Consider the following 23443-nt stretch of genomic DNA (forward strand, 5'->3'; position numbering starts at 1 on the left):
TAGACCTTCAAATCTTTTGACTGATTTAATTTTATACTCTGTGGTCATGCTCAGGACATTGAATACTGAAATTTGTCAGATGGATTTTGTGTATTTAGGGCCGACGTACTGCCGAGCCAGCAGCAGGGACATAAAACATGCAGCTTTACAAGACGTGGTCTGTCAAAAACGATTCTATAGCAACGACATACTGACAGCTAATCAGAATCAGAAATACTTCATTTATTCCCAGGGAGAAATCAGGGCGTTATGGTTGCTTTCATAAACCATATAGCAGTAAATATAAAAATATGACTGAAATAATAAGAAATAAAGTGCAATAAGTACAACAAGGGCAGAGTATTGAAGACATGAAGCTATAAGTCCAGAGATTTTTAGGGAGTATGCAACATAAACATAATTGCAGCAGAGATTATTGTTAGAGTATTGCACATAAACTCAACTTTGCTAAATTGTTGACTGGTTTTAAATTGTGAAATGAGTTCAGGGCCTGACAGACAGTTTGATGGCTACAGGCAGGAATGACCGTCTGCGGCATTCTTTGGTGCATCGTGGGTGGGTTGGTATGATCTCTGAAAATGTTAATTTCTTTAATTAGCTGTTTAATATAAGTTAGAATCACTTTCCGTAGCAATTCTCAGCGTTTCTCTCGCTTCCTACTCTAAATTGGTCTATATTTGGTTGTATTGCAGGCTGTGATAAATCAATACTGACATTCATGGAGGAAATCCTGCTATTATTTAATCTTCAGGATGAAATGAATCACATGTTCAATTTGCCTGTTGAGCCGTTGACACCTGGCTGTGTTCTCCTCTGGGCTTTGATGAAGTGAATAAAGAGCAAAGATCACGGCTGTGTTTCCTCCTGAGGCTGCTGACGAGGAAGCCGACCTGGAAGCTGAGTCAACTGCATTAATCTGCAGCCTGATATTGACTCAGTGATAATTGGTCTGTGCTCTTAATGAGCTTAGCTTACATGGTTAGCACAGATAAGCCCGAGGGGGAGTTGCCCCCTCCTCCACCTCACCCCCGCCCCACCCTGTCAATATGGAAGCTCACACCACAGACTGCTGCACAGAAGCCAGCCCATTAATCTCTACAGATTGCACCATTGTTGTTGGAAAAAGACTCTAAAATGTGTCAACAAGAGCATCCTGTGTGGCGAGGAGTGGATCAGAGAGAGCTCAGGGGAAAGCTGTTTGTGTGTGAGTCACAGAGCAGACTGTGAGGGGGATTACATGGCAATCACCAAGTTGATTCAATTATATCAGACCACCTCGAAAAGAGCACGGCACAACTTCAAAATAGAAAGAAAAATGGTGTGATCCAACAACATTTGGGGGAATAGATTGTTTTTTTTTGTAGTTTGAGAAAAAATTCTAAATGTGAGGAATAAGTAAATGTTAGAATAACATCAAACGTCCATGTTAATGTCAGGCATGAGAGAAACAGCTGAGGTGGGGTTCACACTGAAAGATAATCCACATTCTGACCATCCTAAAGTCCTGTTATGATGATCCTAAAGATGATCTTGACAGCTGTTCCTGTTGAGTGAGGTGTTTTTAGAGTGATCTGATCTGATTGGAAGGCCACATCGAGCACACTTTCTGTGGATTGTCAAATGATGAACGAAATGACAGCCGATTGGGCAGCGAGCTGACCGAAGAAAGAATCACAATCACAATCGCAGCAAATCGATTTTTACTCACAGCTAGCTCACTCTCTAACATGTTCATGTTCATGCCGTCTCCACGACTTTGTCCATTTACTTTTATCTTTGTGCATTTTCAATGAAAAGTTGTCCAAAAATGTTAGAAAATTCTCCCTACCGTCGTCGGCCATGTTTGTTTAACGGGAGAGATTTTGTGAGATTTTTTGTTAACAGTGTCAAGTAATTGTTGCACCCCTAGTGTCTGAGAAAAGTTTAAAGACATTACAGCTGCAAGAACATCTGTATTGCACCTTGGCATTGACGACTCTGAGCTCTACTGAGACGTGAACAGTGGTGGACTCGTGTCCAAAACTTCAGGTTTTACATTGAATTCCTCGAGTAAACCCTAAATGTGTGCGCAGACACTTCCTCTAGATCTCGGATGATTGATGCTTCATTGGCCATCAGACCTCCCTCTACCTCCTTCTCCACACACACACACACACACACACACACACACACACACACACACACACACACACACACACACACACACACACACACACACACACACATACATACAAATATCAGCCATCCATCACTGTGTGCTGCCTGTGAACACAGCTGTGTGTCTCTCAGTCAAGTAGAAGTCAACAGAGCTGAGTGGGGGCTCTCCAAGAAGCGATTGGGTCCTCCGTCTGTCCCTCACACCCTGAAAGGACCCTGAGGACACCCTCAACTTCACCCCCCCCTCCCTCTTCTCCTCCACACACCACGATACTCAGCTTTGGTTATAACCTCATATCATCCCATCCACACACACAATCACACACTCGCCCACCATGACGCGAGCATGTGGTCTCAGGCCAGGTCTCAACCTTTCCTCCCCCCCCCCTCCTCACCCCTCCTCTCAGCTCATAGATCACCGCTGACACATCAGTAATTGAGCTGGGATAGATAAGACCGAGCGGACTTGGCCCCGGGGTCCTGACACCGCTGAAAATCACCAGAGCAAACTATGAGTGTGTGTGTGTGTGTGTGTGTGTGTGTGTGTGTTTCACCACATTACACCTGTTTGAACCTGGACTTTGATCTCAGTTAGGACTGCATGATGTTGGTCAAATTGATAATCAGGATTATTTTGATGAATATTGAAATCAGGTTTATTAATCAGGATTATTTTTTTAATTAAAGGTTCTCTTTTAGTGTTTATTGTTTATTTGAAAAAAAAACATGTATCTTGCAACCCACTTCTTGACAGGGCTGGACTGGGACAAAAAAATGTGCTCTGGCGTTTTTGACCCACAGAGGCTGCTAACAATTGTTCAAACATAAGGCAGCAGCAGCCCCCAGAATACCCCCCACTGTTCCTCTGTCACAAGATATCAATACTGGTAAGGATCATCAAAGAAAAAGATCTAGTGTTCAGTATTCATCCTCATTTAAGAATATATTGTATTTATGTTTCTTTGATCATAGTAAGTCCAAACTCCCCATCATGGTTAAAAAAAGAAATGCAATGAATTGTGCTTTCTAAACTGAGCGGTGGTGAAATGAACACATCACGTCTTCAGTGGTGGTATTCATCCACGTCATCATATCTCTGCAATGAAGCCGATCAGAGTGGGACAGCTCAACCGTCTACCCCTGTAATACTTGTATGACTTCTTGAAGAAGCTGCCAGTGTTCAGTCGTCACCATGCTGCACCTTCTCACACTCCGAGCCCAGATAGCTCTTCTTAATATTTAAAACTCTTCAAAATATCACTTGTGCTTTGAGTTACAATAATCAGGCATTGAGAAGTAATGAATGGATTTACACTTGGATTTTGGCACCTGCTCTGTGATCAGTGCATGTTGTTAGTTTCAGTCACATTTATTCATTTCATGTTATCAAGTAGTGAAGACGACTTTCATTTCAGTAACCCAATCACAAGTGAGTTTGTGAAATAGCCTCATAAATTTAATTTCCACGCACTTCTACACACTGACACCATTTTTCTCTCTTTTTTTTTGTGAAAGTCTGCACAGTTTGAGATTTAATGACCGGTGGTCTTTGTCTGAAACAAGTCATGCCTTTCATGCACTAGAAGTCTCTGAAAACACTTTTAAAGGTCTGACACCCTTGATGGCAATCTTCACCATTGGACTGAGAGCTGCAGTGCATTGTGGGGCTGTTTAGTATGACCATATGCTCCTGTTTCATACTTAAAATTTCTGGCTGATCTAGTATTCATCCTGTATTACTCGCATACACAAAATTTCATACTATAATCTTGTCATCACATACTCAATGTGACGTCACATTTAGAATGAATAGTATGAAAGTATGCCGTTCGGACACAGCTTAAGACTACAACTGAGATGATTTCCCAGCATGCACATGGTGGAAATTTCCAACAACAACTTTTGAACAGAAAACCAAAAGGAAGGATAAACCGATGGAGTCGTGGAGGAGATGATCAAACTCGACTATCTAGAGGTTGTGAAAGTCGTAACAAGGTTTCCATAGGTGAAGCTGTGTAAGGGTCATTACAGGTGAGTATATGCTATAGGTAGCTATAAGCTAGCTGTAGAACAAGGGATTTCAAGGTCCGCAGCAATTTCTGTCCAAATGATTTCCATCTCCACTCTATCATGGTACAAAGACAAAGCTGCATGTCACAGGCCGCCGCTCTACTGGCCCCATCATTTGAGGATGATCAATAATCGAATATCGAGACAGTAAACTGTGTGATGCTTCAATCTCATGCACATGGGTTCAGCGAGTTGGGTCCTCAAAGTTTTTTTTATTGTTTAAAACAAATTTGAATTATAGCTTTTAAAAGACGACTATTTGAATTTAGTTTTTGTTGCTGTCAGAATCAAACAAACAAAGTCAGAGATTCAACACTGAAATATCTCTAAACAATCCCTAACATGAATCCATTGACCCAGTTATTCATATTCTTATTAGTTGCTTCTATTCTGATCCAAACATGTACCCGTGGCTGTATGGGCATGTTTTCCCATCAGACTCTGGGCTTCAAACGCTGCTCGGGCTAAAGGAGGATCCATGTTTCAACAAGAGGAGAGGGAGAGCATGTTGTTAGCAGGACATACAAGCGTGATAAATTTGCGTTGGTCTTTTGTCACTGAATACGTCTGGGCCCATATGCTGGACTACAAAGCTACGTGAAAGCAGCATTTAAAAAGCCAGGCCTACCACATTAAAGCCTATAACAATCTGTGTTCATGGTAAGTTATCACTCTCAATTAATCACCTCCCACAATGGGATTTCTGATGTGTTCAAGCCCCCTGAAAGCTGCAGGTCAGGCCGAGGGCAGACTGACTCTCAGCTCCCCATTCTCCGTCCCCCTCAGTCTCTTTCACTCCATCACAGCTCTCCGCCGCTGCCGACTGAAGCGCCTTTACATTTTTGTCTTATTGGTCCGGGGCTCTGTGAAAGAATGACAGAGCGAAGCATCACGCACTCCAAAACAAACAGAGAGAGAGAGATAGATGTAGGTATGGAGATGTGGGCCTCTGTAGTCTGACGGACTGATGGACTGGGAGTCTTTCTGCTGCCTGATTCAAACCCCTCCCTGCTCATTCCACTGCGCCTGTGTTAGCCTATGAATGGTTTTGTATTGTTCGGGCTCTGCCCATTCCTCCACTGCTGAATGGGTTTAACCACTGGTTTAGATTCAGTTACACGGTTTTGGTTGAAATTGTCCCCCTCCTACCGCTTTGGACTCCATGGTTCCCTTGGCTGACCTGTTTAGAAGCTGCAGTGGAAATGTCATGTCGCCCCTCCCATGGGCCGGACCCGACATTCACTTTGATAGGTGACAAAAAATGACTTGGGAAGGGATTAAACCAATGGCTCTTTGTGCAGCCCACTGAATTGTTAAGTCTATAACAGTGTGCTGATGGAGGACTTTGAAGTGGAGGATGCAGTCTTTCTTCAGCACATAATGGACAGGCATTGGTGGAATGTTAAATAGTCACCACAACAGAAACACTCTCTGCAGAAGACAATCACCGCTGCACAAGTAAAAACCTGACTTTAAGAATACACATGTAGATAAGAGAGAGAGAGAGAGTGGTTTTGATTTGACTGAAGGGCTTGGGAGTGAGTGGAGAGCTAATGCATTCACACAGACGTTGTTTGTTGTTTGCAGCAGAATGCACATTCACACATTCATTGCACTCAATGTTTTCAGCTCTACTGGAGTGGAAAAACAATGTTAATCAAGCAGGAAGTTAAAGAAAACACACACTCAGGGTGAAGGGGAGAGTGTGGGGCCCTCAGCAGGAGCCTTCAGTGTTCATATGCATCGGGGTTCAAAAAGCAGTGACTGGTGATGAATTGAATCTGCTCTTGTAGTCTCACATGTCAAACTCTGAGGATGAATCTGCAACAACACAGATGTATATTTATATTTATGATGAGAATGAAGGGGCGGAGGAATGCGTGTGTGGTGCATCAAAGTAGTGCTACAACAATATGGCTTGCCAAATAAAAGACTTTAGCCATTCACATTAACATAATTTTAATTATCAAAACATTTACGCTACAAAAAACGTCTGTTACATTTCCTTTCTCTGACACACAGACAGTTTCTTCTGATCTTTAGTGCAGCTGAAGAGCCCGTCGCTCCACACATGAACAAAGGAAACAACAATGACTTTCAGTTTTATGTTTCTGCTTCAAGACTGCCTGCAGTTTGAAACATTCCTGGAGGAGATGAAGGTTGTATATCTTTATTTTATGCCTTTAAAAAAACACACAACAAACACGACTGTTCATCAGCATAAGTGTGAACTTTGATACAATGGTGTCAAGGTTTCTCTCGCAGAGATCAAATTTTCAAGACTGACGACTTATGCGAAGCAGAAATTCAAATGCAGACCCTCAAACACAAAAAAAATATTCCCGAGTCTCTTTTTCCCATCAGTCCCCTGGTGTGTTGGAATAGGACAAGCCTATAATCAATTAGCTGCTCCCTCTCCGTGTGGCTGTCAATTAGCCTGAGCAGTGATTGGGCTTATGAGTGCTTTATGAGCTGAGCCAGCTGCTTTCTGCATCACTTGACAGCCAGTAACCTAATAACTCCACTTTTACAAGACGTTGATTAGACTGATAAGGCCTGAAACAGCTCTCAGCGTGATATGATGTCGCCTCGATTAAACCTCTCCACTTTAGGATGAAAGAGCCCTCCTACAGGCTTTCATCAAATATCAAACGTGCGTTAAACACGATCACATTTTCTGTCAGGCGGTGATGTCAGTGTGAACAATCCTGTGCAGAGAAAGTGGAGAAAGTACACACATTGAGGAGTTTTAATAACATTATGAAAGCAACAGAAATTAACACTAATTCTTCTAATGCAAACCAGATGATCAGCAGCAAGACTGGCACTATGACTTTTTTTTATTTTACATCTGTTTCAGCATATCTTTACAATGAGTTATACCTTTAACTGTTTAAAATCATGTTAGATTTTTGTCAGAAAACACAGTCAATGAGTGAACAGGAGAACAGGGACAAAGGAGGATGATCGCTTTGTCCACAGAGGGCGCAAAGTTCAACTTTTCAAAGTTTGAGCTTTTAGTAACTGTGCAGATATTCAACAGAAATCAGTCCTACTTCGTGGTGTGATATGTAGAATTGATGGTTGCTCACTGTGACACACTACACAAGATTAAACGATCAGTTTTAGGGGTTGACAGGTCCAGAAGACCTACGTCTGCCTGGTCGGACTAAAGGCATGGTTATAATGTCTGACCTCGGCATCATAGAGCATCCACCAATTACCAGAACATAGAGGGTCTGAGACACATTTAATAAGGAGGTAATATTTGGTGGCATGTTGCCAATCAAGGCTTTATAAATAAATAAATGAAGCTTTCTAACGTTTAAATCAGCTGGACAGTCCAATGTGTTCACCTACAGGTATTATACTCAGATAGTGAGGAAACAAAATTCTGATTGAATTAAAAAAATGTCTTCTGTGTGACAAAGATACATGGTATGATATATCAGAAGAGGTCTTCGAAAAGTCATCACAGTGAAGCTGGATAATGAATCTTTAAAGACTAAATCAATTATATCAAATCAATATATAAGTATGTTCTTCTCTCCACTCCTTTTCAGATTTGTACACCTTAATCATGTTTTGTTTTGTTTTGTGTGCATAAACACTGTGACACAACAGGTAATGCAGACAGTAACATGCATCAGAAAAAAAAACCAATACTTTAACTAATAATAACCCTATCTTCTAACTTCTGGTTTAGAGGGGCTGATGTTAAAGCTCTACACTCACAATGTACAAAAAAAATAATTAAACTGGAATTACTTCCTTTTTTAATGTATCATTGGCAACAGAAAATCCGAAATGCTGCTTTTCTATCAGATGATAAAAATAATCATGTCATTATTAAAACGCTTAGATTGTGATTAAAGCCTCTCTCTCTCTCTCTCTCTCTCTCTCTCTCTCTCTCTCTCTCTCTCTTTCTCTCTCTCTCTCTCCCTCTCTCCATGGAAACTGACTGTAGGTATATTTTACAGCCTGTTGAAGCAGCTCAGGAGGGTTTCCTACTTCACGTCTGCCTCTCCTTTCACACCCATACTCTATTGGTCTGCACGAACAACACATATAGTGTCGGCGCCGAGGCCAGCTCTAAAAGTAATTGGTTTCATTGGAAAGTGGATAAATAGCAGCGGCTGGTTGTGGAGGGCGTCCTGCAGAGTTTGACCGCTCCTGGGTTAATCACAGAGCGTCTGAGGCTGGAAGCTGTCCCAGTCGGCTCTGGCCACCAGCCATGGAGAGCTGCGAGTCACTGCAGGGCCGGCCGGCTGCAGGGGCTTCAGCTGCAGGGAGACAGCAGAGACAGGAAATGAGTGTTATTCCTCTTGTTACATTGACACCATCATTTTTACATGGATATGTCACTTCACTGTTTCCACTTGAGTTTTCAAGATTACAGTTTTGTACTACAGTTGTACCACTACACTTCAATCCAAAGTCCATTTTAAAATGTCAAACCTTGATGATGTTTAGATATAAACAAAAAGCACAATGATAACAAATCAAGCTAACATGACAGTCAGTTAAAATAATCACTCTCTGTGTCTTAGTTTGTCTAAGAGAAACAAAAGTGTCAAAGGCTAAAAGTCCATTTTCTTTAAGTTCAGATAAGACTTGGAAATGTCTTTGATTTAAGATTCTGTGAGCTCATCGGGACAAATATGAAAACATCTTACAGACATGAGCCTGTTTGTAGAGGCTGACATGTGAAACAAGAACCGCAGTGAATCGTTTAGACAGGCAAACAAAAAAGAATAAATAAGAAGGTTTGTGATTCTCAACCCCACAGTGCCATACTGCATACACTCATCTATGTATGCTAACCCCAGTGCAATAGTATGTGAATACATGTCTGTATATGCAAACTTGGTGCAACAGGGCTATGTGCAATTTACATCATAACAAAATCATGTTCAATACTCCAACACTTTTGCACTTTCATACTCCATCACTTTTGCACTTTCATACTCTGACACTTTTGCACTTTCATATTCCAACACTTTTGCACTTTCATACTCTGACACTTTTGCACTTTTGCACTTTTATACTCTGACACTTTTGCACTTTTGCACTTTTATACTCTGACACTTTTGCACTTTCATACTCTGACACTTTTGCACTTTCAAACTCTGACACTTTTGCACTTTTGCACTTTTATACTCTGACACTTTTGCACTTTCATACTCTGACACTTTTGCACTTTCAAACTCTGACACTTTTGCACTTTTGCACTTTTATACTCTGACACTTTTGCACTTTCATACTCTGACACTTTTGCACTTTCAAACTGCATCACTTTTCCATACTCGCAGCACTTTTGCACTTCCATACTCGCAGCACTTTTGCACTTTCATACTCTGACACTTTTGCACTTTTGCACTTTCATACTCTGACACTTTTGCACTTTCATACTCTGACACTTTTGCACTTTCAAACTGCATCACTTTTCCATACTCGCAGCACTTTTGCAGTTTCATACTCCAACACTTTTGCACTTTCATACTCCAACACTTTTGCACTTTCATACTCGCAGCACTTTTGCACTTTCATACTGCATCACTTATGCACTTCCATACTCGCAGCACTTTTGCACTTTCATACTCGCAACACTTTTGCACTTTCATACTCCAACACTTTTGCACTTTCATACTCGCAACACTTTTGCACTTTCATACTCGCAACACTTTTGCACTTTCATACTCCAACACTTTTGCACTTTCATACTGCATCACTTACGCACTTCCATACTCGCAGCACTTTTGCACTTTCATACTGCATCACTTACGCACTTCCATACTCGCAACACTTTTGCACTTTCATACTCCAACACTTTTGCACTTTCATACTGCATCACTTATGCACTTCCGTACTCGCAGCACTTTTGCACTTTCATACTCTGACACTTTTGCACTTCCATACTCGCAACACTTTTGCACTTTCATACTCCAACACTTTTGCACTTCCATACTCGCAGCACTTTTGCATCACTTAATACTTTTCCTTTTCATACTGCATCACTTATGCACTTCTGTACTCGCAGCACTTTTGCACTTTCATACTCTGACACTTTTGCACTTTTGCACTTTTGCACTTCCATACACTTTTGCACTTTCATACTCCAACACTTTTGCACTTCCATACTCGCAGCACTTTTGCACTTTCATACTCTGACACTTTTGCACTTCCATACTCGCTAAACTTTTGCACTTTCATACTCCGACACTTTTGCACTTCCATACTCGCAGCACTTTCATACTGCATCACTTTTGCACTTCAATACTTGCAGCACTTTTGCACTTTCATACTCTGACACTTTTGCACTTTTGCACTTTCATACTCTGACACTTTTGCACTTTCATACTCTGACACTTTTGCACTTTCAAACTGCATCACTTTTCCATACTCGCAGCACTTTTGCAGTTTCATACTCCAACACTTTTGCACTTTCATACTCCAACACTTTTGCACTTTCATACTCGCAGCACTTTTGCACTTTCATACTGCATCACTTATGCACTTCCATACTCGCAGCACTTTTGCACTTTCATACTCGCAACACTTTTGCACTTTCATACTCCAACACTTTTGCACTTTCATACTCGCAACACTTTTGCACTTTCATACTCGCAACACTTTTGCACTTTCATACTCCAACACTTTTGCACTTTCATACTGCATCACTTACGCACTTCCATACTCGCAGCACTTTTGCACTTTCATACTGCATCACTTACGCACTTCCATACTCGCAACACTTTTGCACTTTCATACTCCAACACTTTTGCACTTTCATACTGCATCACTTATGCACTTCCGTACTCGCAGCACTTTTGCACTTTCATACTCTGACACTTTTGCACTTCCATACTCGCAACACTTTTGCACTTTCATACTCCAACACTTTTGCACTTCCATACTCGCAGCACTTTTGCATCACTTAATACTTTTCCTTTTCATACTGCATCACTTATGCACTTCTGTACTCGCAGCACTTTTGCACTTTCATACTCTGACACTTTTGCACTTTTGCACTTTTGCACTTCCATACACTTTTGCACTTTCATACTCCAACACTTTTGCACTTCCATACTCGCAGCACTTTTGCACTTTCATACTCTGACACTTTTGCACTTCCATACTCGCTAAACTTTTGCACTTTCATACTCCGACACTTTTGCACTTCCATACTCGCAGCACTTTCATACTGCATCACTTTTGCACTTCAATACTTGCAGCACTTTTGCACTTTCATACTCCAGCATTTTTGCACTTTCATGCTCTGACACTTTACCTCCCGTAGCAGCATTTTAAACACTTTTATTTTGAAGGTCACTTCTTTGTGGTATGTTTTGACCAACATCGCACATCAGAGACTTTTTATGCTTGTGTCTCTGTCAGCTAATTTACAGTTTGTGTTGTTGTTTGTTTTGTTTGTCATTGTGCTTTTATGTCAATTTGTTTACGACATGTGAACCACCAACCTGCCAAGGGACTACAGATAGAAATTAGCCAATGGCTGCAATCTGACATATGTACACGTTTATGTTCACTAATATGCAATGTCCCTATTTTAAATTAATTAAAATAAAATAAATAAATCATGACTTCATGTTCATCATGAGTCTGGTTCTTGTCGAGATTTCTGCCTCTTAAAGAAAGTTTTTCTTTGCCACTGTAACTTTACTGATTGTTGCTTAGTGCTGTGCTCATGTTGGATTAATGTTGGGTCTTTGTAAATAATATACCGTCATAGACATAAAGATTGATTGACTGATTGTTTGGTTTGAGTAAACCTATATGTTTTGATGTTTTAGTTAAAAATATTGGAAACATGTCAGTATATTTGTTTAGCAGTAACAAGTCATTCATGTAAACCTGTTTGAAGCCAAGTAGATTATTGATGCATGATAGCAAAATCTAATTCATCAACAAATCATTTGATTTAAAATAATATCCAGTGGACTCCTTCTCTCAGGCAGGATCCAAAGACACAACTGGAGCACACAGATCTCTAAGGCTAATTAGTGCAAAGAGCCAAACGTTTTGGTTGGTCCTGCCTGAGAGAGAAGTCCACTGAATTATATTTTGAACGTTTCAGGTCCTTCTCTGAGTTCACAGACCTCCATTTGTTGAACAGCTGAAACCCAAGAGTTTCCTTTTGAATCATGTCATTTGTTTGAAATCATATTCTATGATTATAAAGTGAGGGGGCATGATAACACTACGACAGCTTTATGATGTTTTCCTGTTTGACATTTTTATGTGACACATTTTATTCACTGTCATAGATTAAGTTCGTACAAATGTACAGGGTAAACTTGATTCCACTGTGTTGTGCATAAATGTGTCCAGTTCTCCCTATTGTGTTTTATATATTTCATTCATTCATTCAAAAGGGACACGTAATGAGTGTTACTTCAAATGTAAAATATAAAGAAGATGCCATGCATACATGTGTTTTTGTGCAACCCCTGTCCTATTTCTAATGTTTTTTTTAGACTTTTTATGAGTGCATGCAGTTCCACATGAGCTCATGTTGAGCGGTCTTTGTAGATGAGTTATTTAGAAATCAAAGATTGAAATGTCCTTCACAAAGAGCATTAGTTTACTTTAGGGTTATTTCTGATTTTTTAGGAAAAAAAAAATGTCACGCCTTTCACTGAGTTATGTTTTCTTTCATTTCTACACTTCATGTTTGTTTGCACTGCTCTTTTTAACTCTAATGATGATTTAGTAGACCACATCACCCCTCCTGTTTCAGCATTTAAACTTATTTCTTGTCAGTTTTATTTAAATATTCAATAAACTACCTTTTTTAACTATTCAGTAAAACAAACCAGACTTTCAGACAGTTTTCAGCTTGAAGAAAGTGACAGCGCGGATAACCGCTTAGAAAAAGGGAATTTATTTTGAAGGAACTAAAGAAGTTTTTTACGCTTTACAAAAATAAGCTGCTATTTCAGCTCCATAAACTGGGCACTATGTGTATGGGAGGGGGGGTGGGGGGGGGGGCTTTTGTTTTTGATTGATTTGACGCCCGCATAATGCTGACTTTCTCCATGCCATCGGCTGACTGAAACGGCCTTTTTGTGCCACTTGACTCCCTCACACTCACACAGCTGCATTTGTCTTGCAAATCCATCCCCGCTGTGCCGCGTTCAGACGAGGAAAAGAGAGCAGTCGGACATCAGTGAAGTTCAAGCCAGCGAACAAGCGGAGAGGCTGTTTCATAGCAGCCGCTTTTGTCGATATCAGAAGGGAGAGCTGGTGAAAAATGATGCATGCTTTTACACCTCTGAATCCTGGCAACTGACAGAGCAAGGGATGGGAGAGCATGGGGGTGGAGGGGTGGAGGGGGTCAAATACTATAAAAAAAAAGAAAAAACTTTTCCCTGGAGGCTGAAGTCAGTGCTCGAGTCGAACAAAGAGCCCCGGTCTGAACGGGTTGAGTGTCCTCTTGCGCACGACGGGGATCAGCAGCGCAGAGTGGAGGAGATGGATGGAGACGCACACGTACAAAACGGCCGTGACAAAAAAATTAGCATATTTGTAATTTATCACTTTTTCTAGAGTTATTCAAAGTTTTATAGAAAAAGGAGAAAATGGATAATTTGTCACTGCGCTATGAGCAAAGATAAAGCTTCCAGACAGAAAAACTCTGCATGAAGTAAAAGCCTGAGATCACTTCTGTTCCGCTCACTTCTTCAACAAGTGCTCATTTTTACTATTTTCACAGTCATTACTTTATTTATCGGGTTTTGTCTTCTGCCTTTAAAATCCGCTCGGGGATCATCTCAGTCTGCTTCATTTCCATATCTTTTCATGGCAGCTTCCTCGTGAATAGATTGTAATATTTCATGACGGGGCACGCAAAAGCTGTGCACAATGCCTCTCATATCCACTCCGCTTTCAGTCGCAACAAAGATCATAGCGAGACGTCTTTATGGCTAATTCAGTCAAAGGAGCATCTCCCGTCCTCTGGCGCGGAGGTCAGCCCGCCGTGTTTCGTCCACCAGGGGGGTTCTTCAGGGGCCAACTGGCTCACACACACACACACACACACACACACACACACACACACACACACACACACACACACACACACACACACACACACACAAAAAAAAACCACACACACTTATTATATTTCATTTCTATAGAGCAGAAGGCAGGGTTTTTTTCCGATCCTGTTTTCAGGAAGAGCAGAAGGACACATGTCCAAACCTCATCAAACGTTTCATCCAGTTAAATAATTGATAAGTCTGATTTTGAGTCTATGTAGACTTTGGCAGACTGTGGTATTGATTTTGTGAAACAGTTTCATTTATGACAACATTTTTAAAACAGTATATATTTTTATTTATATATTTGTATATATATATATATATACATATATCTATATGTATTGCCCTTCTCTTTTATTTTAATATTAAAATGGTAAACTAATTTCACCTAATCTCCCAGTTAATCTGCCACGCAGAGTGTGTGCAGTTTATGTACAGCTTCCCTGCAGTGTGTCTTGTCCTTCCTCTCCTTCTTTTGTTGCATATTTCCTCTGTTCGATGAATACCTCTAAAGGGCCAGAGTGGAGTTAATCTCGACAAATCCTTCTTAATAACTCCCAGTAGAGCTGTTGTGAACATTATCTTATCCAATTTACGTTCAATGAATCCTCGCTGAATGTGACATCGGACCGAGCTTAACGATGACTGATGGCTGTAATAGATGAAACGTCAAAAATCGAGCTCTCCATCATTCCGACCTGTCACTTCATACTCAACCTTCCTCTTAAAATCGATCAGCTGATCTGCTGGTCCTGTTTGTCTATGCTGCACGTCACTGTCTATGGGGCTCTCGTGGTGGGAGAGAAAGATGCAGCCAACTGTTGACTGCAAGTCCTGACGCGCAGCTGACGCAGATTTACGCACAAGACAAAACTCGAAATACGACTTCAGCTTTACGCACGAACGAACTGCAGCCGAAATCAGACTAAATGCAGACCATTTCTTTTTTTTATTGGACGTTTCGAGGTTGAATTTGAATGTTATTCATTCTAACACATCATCTCTCATGGAAACTCACATTTCACCTGTATGCTACACCAAACATAATTATGGCAATATCTTGATAAGTATGTATACAAAATAAAATGTTGCAGGGTGAGATTTTGGTGTCACTGAACTCATCTCAGTCACGCATTCAAATAGACTTTCTGTGAACTCCATGCAGACTAACTTCAGTCTCAGTCTCTTCGTGCGTTTTCATGGATATACATGTGCCAAAAAACAGTCTGTTGGAACGATTCCAAGGTGGCACGCGTTCCCTTTTGCTCAAAATTATAAGAGGTGTTTGCGTTTCTTAAAAATCTAAATCTAACATAGCTTATGCCTTGAATAAATCCTCCACTAATGATCTATCCTTTGATTATTTTCTCTTGTCATTCTTGATTCTCTCCATTGAGAAAGCTGCTCGTGCGCGCCGGAGCCACTTGTTGCCGGCGCATAAAGTTGGAGCTTTTTGAGAAGTTAAATATCCCGGAAAGAACACAAGTTAGTATCTAGAGGGCTTGACGGGGACAAAAGACCAGCGCCTTAGCACCATATGCTTAATGGCTACAGTCGTCCAGCCTTTATTAAAGGCAAAAAGTGGCCCTTTAAAAGTTGGAAAGGCTCTTTTATTTGAATTAGATGGAGCACTTGCGCACAAAACCAGAAGCGCGCATTGCCATTGACTCGCCCCCTTTTCTCTTTCTTTCAGGAGTCTGAAGCGGCCACCGTCATCGCCCGTTTCACTCCAACATAAGCTTTTCATCACCCGGCTTTGTTCGTGGTGAAAGTAATGCTGCGAATCAAAGACATGACAATATTTTCCATCAGCTTGGAGACCCTGGACAAGAGCCCTCGAGCTTTGGCAAAAATCAGGGCCGGTTATTCATCCTGTCACTCCGCACCTGTGGTCCCGCATTCAAAGTATACAAACTTGTCCCTATTAACATTCATTATTCACAAACAACACAAAGGCTGAAATAGAGCAGGTTGAAGTCTGTTTATGGCTCCTAAATGTTTTATTCCTCTGAAGATGTGCCCAAAGCTCTTTTCTCTTCCTCGCTCACCACCGAGTGCCCGTCTCTCTTTCAGCCTTGAGTAGCCCTACATTTGGATGTCACAATCGCAGCATCTGCCAAATCTTGCGGATGAAAATATGAAACAAAACGTAGCTACAAGAGGATTTGTTAAATCCTGATAATGAGTGATCAGCGTGGGGGGACAATGGCGCAGGATAGTGAGAGCCTTATGGTTCCGGGGGCAGCAGGGACAGTTTGCTCTCTTGTGGAGAAAGCGCCAGGTGATGGCAAGAAAATCGCCTTTTCCGAGGAGAAGAACACATCAAACCCACCTCCTTTCTCCCCTTGAAAAAAAACACAAGACATAAATTTAATTGGCTTATCAAGGCGCGGCGAAAAGAGCTCGCTGTTAATTGGCTGGAGGCGCACAAAACAAACGCAGAGACACGTTTAGCCTGGCTGGCCCGCGCTGCGCTTTCAGCCCGGTGTCACATCATTGAAAATGTGTTTTATTATTGCAAAACGTCATGCTTTACAGTTGCCATATTGTGTCCTGGACAAAGGCTGATAGGACATTAAAGACCGAGAACACGGTGCCAACCCGTCTCGAAGACACTGCGAGGGCCTCTCTCTTTGCTTGCTTTTAGGCAGCTGCTGTCCAGGGCGCAAGGACATGAAAAGAGACAAAGTTTGAACTACCAGGTGCATCCCCGGAGATCACGAAGGAGACCGATCCACCCCGGGACAAGGAGCCGCTCATAAAGATGTAATTTAGGCTGGAAGGTCACGTCTGAAAGAAAAGAGCGCATGTCTACCTCCCCTCCCTGCCGCACACCTCCTCCCGCCTCCTCCTCTGTCACTATGAGCTCTGCAGCAGACACCTGTTGGTTACCAGCGGCTCACACAGTAAAACAAAATCATGGAGCTGAGATCTCATCTGACCGTAAAAAACCCGACAGTCAGATGTAATAAAAATGACTCCGTGGGCTTTTTTTGTTGGGGCACATCAAGCCGCTTTTGGAGCTGAACTTTTGCGTCTCCCCCGGCGCGCTAACATGCGGGCTTAGAGCGGATTTACCGCATTAGAGACGAATCAACCTCTTCTTCTCGTCGCGTTAAGCTGTTTAACTTAAGCCTCACACTTTCACTGCTCATTCTTTTCATTACAACGTAGCGTTTCCCCTCTTTGTCGTTTAGCACTTGTTGATTTGTTTCCAGCCATGGATGAATCAGACAAACAAGCTCACCGGTGCGTAAAAGTGCCATTCACTCCATCTTCCGTTTATTAAGACATCATGTCTTTCATCAAAAACGACAAGATCGCCAAAAAATACATGACACATGTCTCTGTGACAGCAGGAAAATGACTCTTTGATATATTTTCTGGTTTTGTTCACATTTAAAGCCACGGATCTCCTCCACGATGAGTGGGGAGCGACAATTTAAATCTAACTTCAAATCGTTCCTGTTCATACCAACGATTGAAACCATTACAACTTCTTATTTTGGGATTTGGGCGATTTGATTTAAGAGTTCAAGTTTCATCATTCATTCAAAGGTCAAAGAAAGCAGCAATCTGGTGCAAGAATTCGATGATGGTTTATTTCATAATAACGGAATCTGGTAAATGAAAAATGAAACAAGTGGAAGCTAATTTACAACATTTGCATCGCTGTTATTTAAAGTATTTAGACTTCTTATAAAGAAAACAAATGAAGACAAAGAAATATATATTATCCACATCACTGTGTCACTGTGTCTCAGTTTGTAAAAAAAGTGTGAAATGTCAAAAGTAAATAATGAGTTTAACGAATGATTAAACTGGCTGATTATTAAACACACTCACTTGAATGTAAGACTTAAAAAATGAAATATCTGAACTGTTTCTTTTTTACTTTCTGAGATTTGTCAGAATATAATTTAGTCAATCTACAGTGATCCATTTTATCCCCTCTCGTTATTCCAACTTATTTCAGTAATCTTTCATCACGTTATACATTCATCAGACCCGGACAGCATACTGTAGGTGGTAAAGCGCGCTGTGTATCTGTGAATCAGCGGCCTGTGAGCCTTTTCAACCAAATTAAGCTTGGCGTGGTCCTCCAATGTCCAGGCCCTATGAGCTCCAAAGAGAATAAAACCTGTCTGACAGTAAAAATGGCCGTGTTTCTTTTAAGCCCTGCCAAGACCGTATAGCCGGAGTGACAAGATAGCCGGAGTGTTTTAGCTCATCTATTCCGCTCGGCTGCGGCCGCACCAAAGCGCTCTGCACTGCGCACTAAAAACCGTCAAGTGCACAAAGAAACCACAAAGCTACTAGTGTTTTAACCAGAGCCCTGCAGCGTAATCAGAGTGGAACCGGCCCAGCATTGACTCGCCAACATTTGACTTTCTAATGGCTGTAATGGAATTACATGGTGCTGTCGCGTCGGTAATGAGCAGCGGACGGACTCAGTCACAGAGTCTGCAGCTCTCTCAACTCATCAAATCATTGAGGTTCAAAAGCAGAAATATTCGGCATCCAAGAAATAAACTTATTTTCCTAAAAAATTAGAAAACACGAGAATCACTGAAAAAAATAAGAATCAAAATTGATAGAAATATTATAAAACCCACCTACGATGCTTGAGGTTTTAATAATCCATATTTTCATAATCCTAATCCGGCTTTCCCCCCTCTGCTTTGCATGTCGCCTCCGCCATGTGTTTGCAGCTTTCGGGCCCACATGGTTCATATATGCGGCGGCGGAGTGTCGGTGGAGAGGGGGCGGCCGCAGAGGAGGCCGTGGGGGGACACATGTTGGAGGAATGCCGCTACCACGGGAAAATCTGTCCCGGCAGCACCTGGCAACACAGAGCCGCATTCAACAGCCTCTCACCATGCTGCTCCAAACACCTTCAGCTGTTGTGGGTAAACTGTGTCCGCTCGTTTGCATAACATTAGCATATTTATGTCACATTATTAGTGTGTATTAGTTTGGGTTAACTGTCCTCCTTTAATTGTGACGCAATCTGCACGAGAGTTAAGATCTCACGTAGTGTACTTCACATGTTAATATCATGTGAGAATGAAGCTTCATGACATGCTTCATGTGTGCACCTGCTGACACACATGTGAGCTGTTAACGGACAGTGAGTAAATAAAGATCTGTGCATGGAGCATGATCACAAAGCGAGTAAAAACTATGAAGATCATTTATGCAGCTCATTTTTATTATAGCCTAAAATTGTTTTATAGAATATAAGCCTGACTTTTTTTTTTCAATGGGAAGTTGAGTTTAAAATCTATTATGCAAGACCTGATGCATAGACTTATCCCAACATTACTTCAATTATTATGTTATATGACATGAGATATTTGAAATGCCCTGCTGATTTTATTATGAGAAAAACTGTTAATAAAGAGAAGAAGAAAACATGTCTGACATTGATTGGAAGTGTTTATGTCTCGTTTATTTGGACTGTTGCCGATTTGCCTCTGGTGATCACCCTGTAAGAGTGCATTATAATAATAATAATATCAATATAATAATAATAATAATAACAATAATGTCATGTATAAATATAAATGTTGCTTTATCGTGTTTGTGCGCAGCCGCTTGTATCATTTGATTTTAGATCAGTTTACAGTCAGTGAACTTGTGTCTCAGTTTCAAAGGTCATGAATAAACCTCTCAGGGGAAATACTCCGCTGACAGTGTTATTTTTCATTTTTGATCAAATAACAACAGTGACACGAAACGATCATTTTTCATCAGTAAGTGCTTTTTTATTTGCAGTGAGTATAAATATAAAATGTTGCACGACAGTATAGATTTCGTAATCATTAAATTAAAACATATATTATCACTCGTAGAAAAAAATAAATACACGATTGCCATTTGCCTGAATTACAAAAAATAAAATTATCAACGTGATAAAACTATTTACAACATTGAATTCAACATTGGAAACTGTACAGTCAGCTCACATGGTGTCCTCACTGTGACGATGCGCCTCAGTGCGCATTAACACACACACACTAAGACACACTAACATAACCCGCTTCATTACCGACACATTCACTATGTGCGTTCAACAACAAGAGTCTTTTCATTTTAAGCCACCAGGCCGAAAGGAGGCTCGTTTTCGATGTCTGTCAGGCCCGGCTTGTTGTGCAGTTTTCGGGGGTCCTCCGGTGTCCAGACTTTGGCGGTGCGGATGATGTTCTGCTCCCGGAGTTGCTTTTCATCCGACCAGGACAGCGAGTGACCGGCCAGGGGAGGGAGGCCATAGTCAGGGTCACTAGGAGAAGGAGATCCTGCAAAAAAAAAAAAAACGGAAGAAGAAAAAGTTTAATAACAGTTCTTTATATAAACATCATGCAGATTAAATAAATCCAAATAATGCATGCGTAAAATCTGTGGATGAGAGATTCTTGGAGAGACGGAGGAATAATCTAGAAATGGACCTACTTGTTCCTCTGTGACAGATGATGACCTTCTTGGGCTGCGCCTGCGCCTCGCTGCTGGAGTTTCTAATGGGTACATCAGACTGCACGAGTTCTGCGAGGAAGTTGATGTATCCGATGGCGAGCCGCAGGGTGTCCACCTTGGAGAGCCTCTTCTCGTAGGGCAGGGTGGGGATGTGCGAGCGGAGCCCCTCGAACGCGTCATTGATGGACTGCATCCTCCGCCGCTCCCGCACGTTGGCCGCCTGCCTCAGCTGCTGCATCTCCATATCTGACCTCATCCTCCTCCTCCGCTTCATCATACTCATCGGCCCGCCGTGGTGAGGGGACAGCTCCGAGGTGCTGTCTGCGCAGCCGTACGAGAAGGTGGAGGACGACGAGGAGAAGGACAGGTTCCCGATGTCATAGTCTTCTGCGTCGTGAGGCGCTGCTCTGCCGCTGCCCTCTTTGCCGTAGTAGTCCTGGAAGTGACTCGTCAGGAAGTCCACGTCGTCATCCAGAAAGTCGTCGGTGTCAAAGTGTCCGTCCCTCGACGAATGGTCGGTGAAGAACTCGTCATCGTCGAAGTAAGGAGGGGAGGAGAAAGAGTCCAGTCCGGAGAACGGGTCCAGCACGCTGTCCATCCTTGCCTCTGCTTTTTCCTTCTATTGTTAGTTGGTAACAATGATTCTTCTTCTTCTTTTATTGACTCTGTGTTCACTCTCCACAGCACAACAAGTTAGTTTTAGTTCAACCGGCACGCGAGGCTTCTTTATAGCGACATCCATAGTCGCGTGCCGTTTGCTTGGAAGCGCCAACCAATCACAGCTCGGTCCGCGAGGCGCATCTCGAGATAAGCCCCTAGAAAGACACGCCCCCCTGTCCCCTGCCCCCCCCTCAACTAACATCTCAACTCTGCCCTGACACCGGCTGCTCGGCTGCATCACAGCGCGTTTAGAAAACAGGTTCTTTTATATTAGTTTGTCATAAATCTGAAATATTATCTCCCACAGGTCTGACCTCAAAGAATATCATTCTCTTCCTCGACCACCGCCATAACTCCCCTCCTTCTTTCCCCTACTGAATATGACGACAATACACCGATAAAGGATCAATAAATAAATATTTTCCACCTGATATTTCCCGTTTGCTTTCAGATTAAAACGATGTCTTCACCAAGAAAGTGCTGAACTGAACACTGATAAAACATGAAGCATTTAAGAGCACAGCTTCTCCTCACAGGTGGTTGTCAGGGTCAAATATTGCACGACTCGTTGTTGAAATCTTTAAGAAACTGTGCAGCAGCGGGTTGCATAAATCGAGTTTTCCTTAACGATCAGAACACAAGTCAATTAATGTTCATTTAATGCTTATGCTGTTGACGTTGTATTAAATGGACTTCATGATCTTTGGGATGTTGCATACAACATCAAAAGAAGCATATATCAGAAATATCCTTTTTGGGAACTGAAGGTCAAAAATTGACACTGCAATGACATTTTATGGGTTTATACGTTTTATTGACGCTTCTTGATGACAAATCAATTATATGGAAACATGAATGACTCGTGAACATTTTTGAGATTACAAATGCTTTTGATGTGTGGCTTTCCGCAGTGGATTCAATTAGAAATGTTGAGGGGAAAGACAGAGCAACTCTCAAAATTGAAATAGTTATCCCACTTGGAGCAGTGCATGGCGTGGACATGTCTCTGTGAGTGGCTGGAGGCTCGCAGTCCGCCTGCTGGTCTGCACAGAAGCCCCTCAGCTCGCTCATTTATTTAGCGGTAAGTGGGCAGCGCTGCTCCATAAAGAGCTGCACCAGTTAGAGTGGCCGATGCACCACTTGTGCCAGCCAGTGTGTGTTTTTATTGGGAGAACTGGTTGACAAATAAAAGCACAGTGGTGGGCCTCGGAGCGCACGCCTCTCTGACACCTCATATTAGCGCTCCCCGGTGTACCGACAGAGACTGCCCACCGGTCTGGACTCTGTAAGTACGCATCTATTCAGAGCATTCAGTGAAAGGACTCACTTTGTTCTGGAGACAAAGTGGACCCTTTTTTTTTTGTTGTTGCAGGAGCTGCCTCGGTGCGCGGTTAGTGGTGGTGCGACAGTAAAGCTGCATCGCGGGGCCGTGGCCGTGGGAAGAAGGCCACTTGCGTCCTCGTCGCCAGTCAAAAGCAACATGTCGGGTTATAAATGAGGCTCGCGCTGCTGTCAACATAATGAAGCTGTCGCTGGGAACCCGCGTGCATTAACAAAGACACAATGCACGCAACATCCCGGTACCAACCAGGTGCTGAACACAACACCAACCGCTGACAGGACCCTGCAGAACTGTGCATCAGACCCCGAGCTGCAAACACCTTCAAGATAAATACAGAGAAACATTATTTGCAGCTGCATGCTTCTCCTCGCTCCCGTGTGCAGACATGAAATAATGTCACTGGTTGTTTCTCTAATCTAAAAAAGAGCCGCACTGTTTACTTTAACACAGCGACGGAGACTCAGAGGTCAGTTATTTATTAGCTATCCAATAATCCCGAGCCAGTCTAGGATAACAAGTTTGATGTTTCTTTTTTTTCAGTGACTTTTAGGAGCTGACCTTTAAACATTTTTTTAGATACATGTATAGCTCGCTTTAGGGTAAAATGTAAAACAGAACAAAAATGTCACTGTGACAGGTGTGATTTCTGAATGTCCTAAATGGATGTTTTGTAATC

General features: G+C 42.0%; 2 protein-coding genes and 1 long non-coding RNA gene across 3 annotated transcripts in view; 1 reads left to right on the plus strand and 2 right to left on the minus strand.

Annotated features, from left to right (window-relative positions):
* LOC132978695 (epidermal retinol dehydrogenase 2-like) overlaps positions 1–23443 on the plus strand; it is a 489977-nt gene that overhangs the window by 55519 nt on the left and 411015 nt on the right. The window lies entirely within an intron of this gene.
* LOC132978688 (uncharacterized) lies at positions 6959–19249 on the minus strand. Its single transcript, XR_009673987.1, has 2 exons — positions 18908–19249; positions 6959–8510 (listed from the first exon to the last, which is right to left on the minus strand). It is a non-coding gene; the product is annotated as an uncharacterized LOC132978688 (long non-coding RNA).
* ptf1a (pancreas associated transcription factor 1a) lies at positions 20037–21569 on the minus strand. Its single transcript, XM_061043948.1, has 2 exons — positions 20745–21569; positions 20037–20590 (listed from the first exon to the last, which is right to left on the minus strand). Exons 1-2 carry the CDS (start codon positions 21361–21363, stop codon positions 20388–20390), a joined length of 822 nt encoding a protein of 273 aa, XP_060899931.1. The 5' UTR covers positions 21364–21569; the 3' UTR covers positions 20037–20387.

This window comes from Labrus mixtus, chromosome 8 (genome assembly GCF_963584025.1).
Source record: "Labrus mixtus chromosome 8, fLabMix1.1, whole genome shotgun sequence".
In the NCBI taxonomy this organism is placed as follows: Eukaryota; Metazoa; Chordata; class Actinopteri; order Labriformes; family Labridae; genus Labrus; species Labrus mixtus.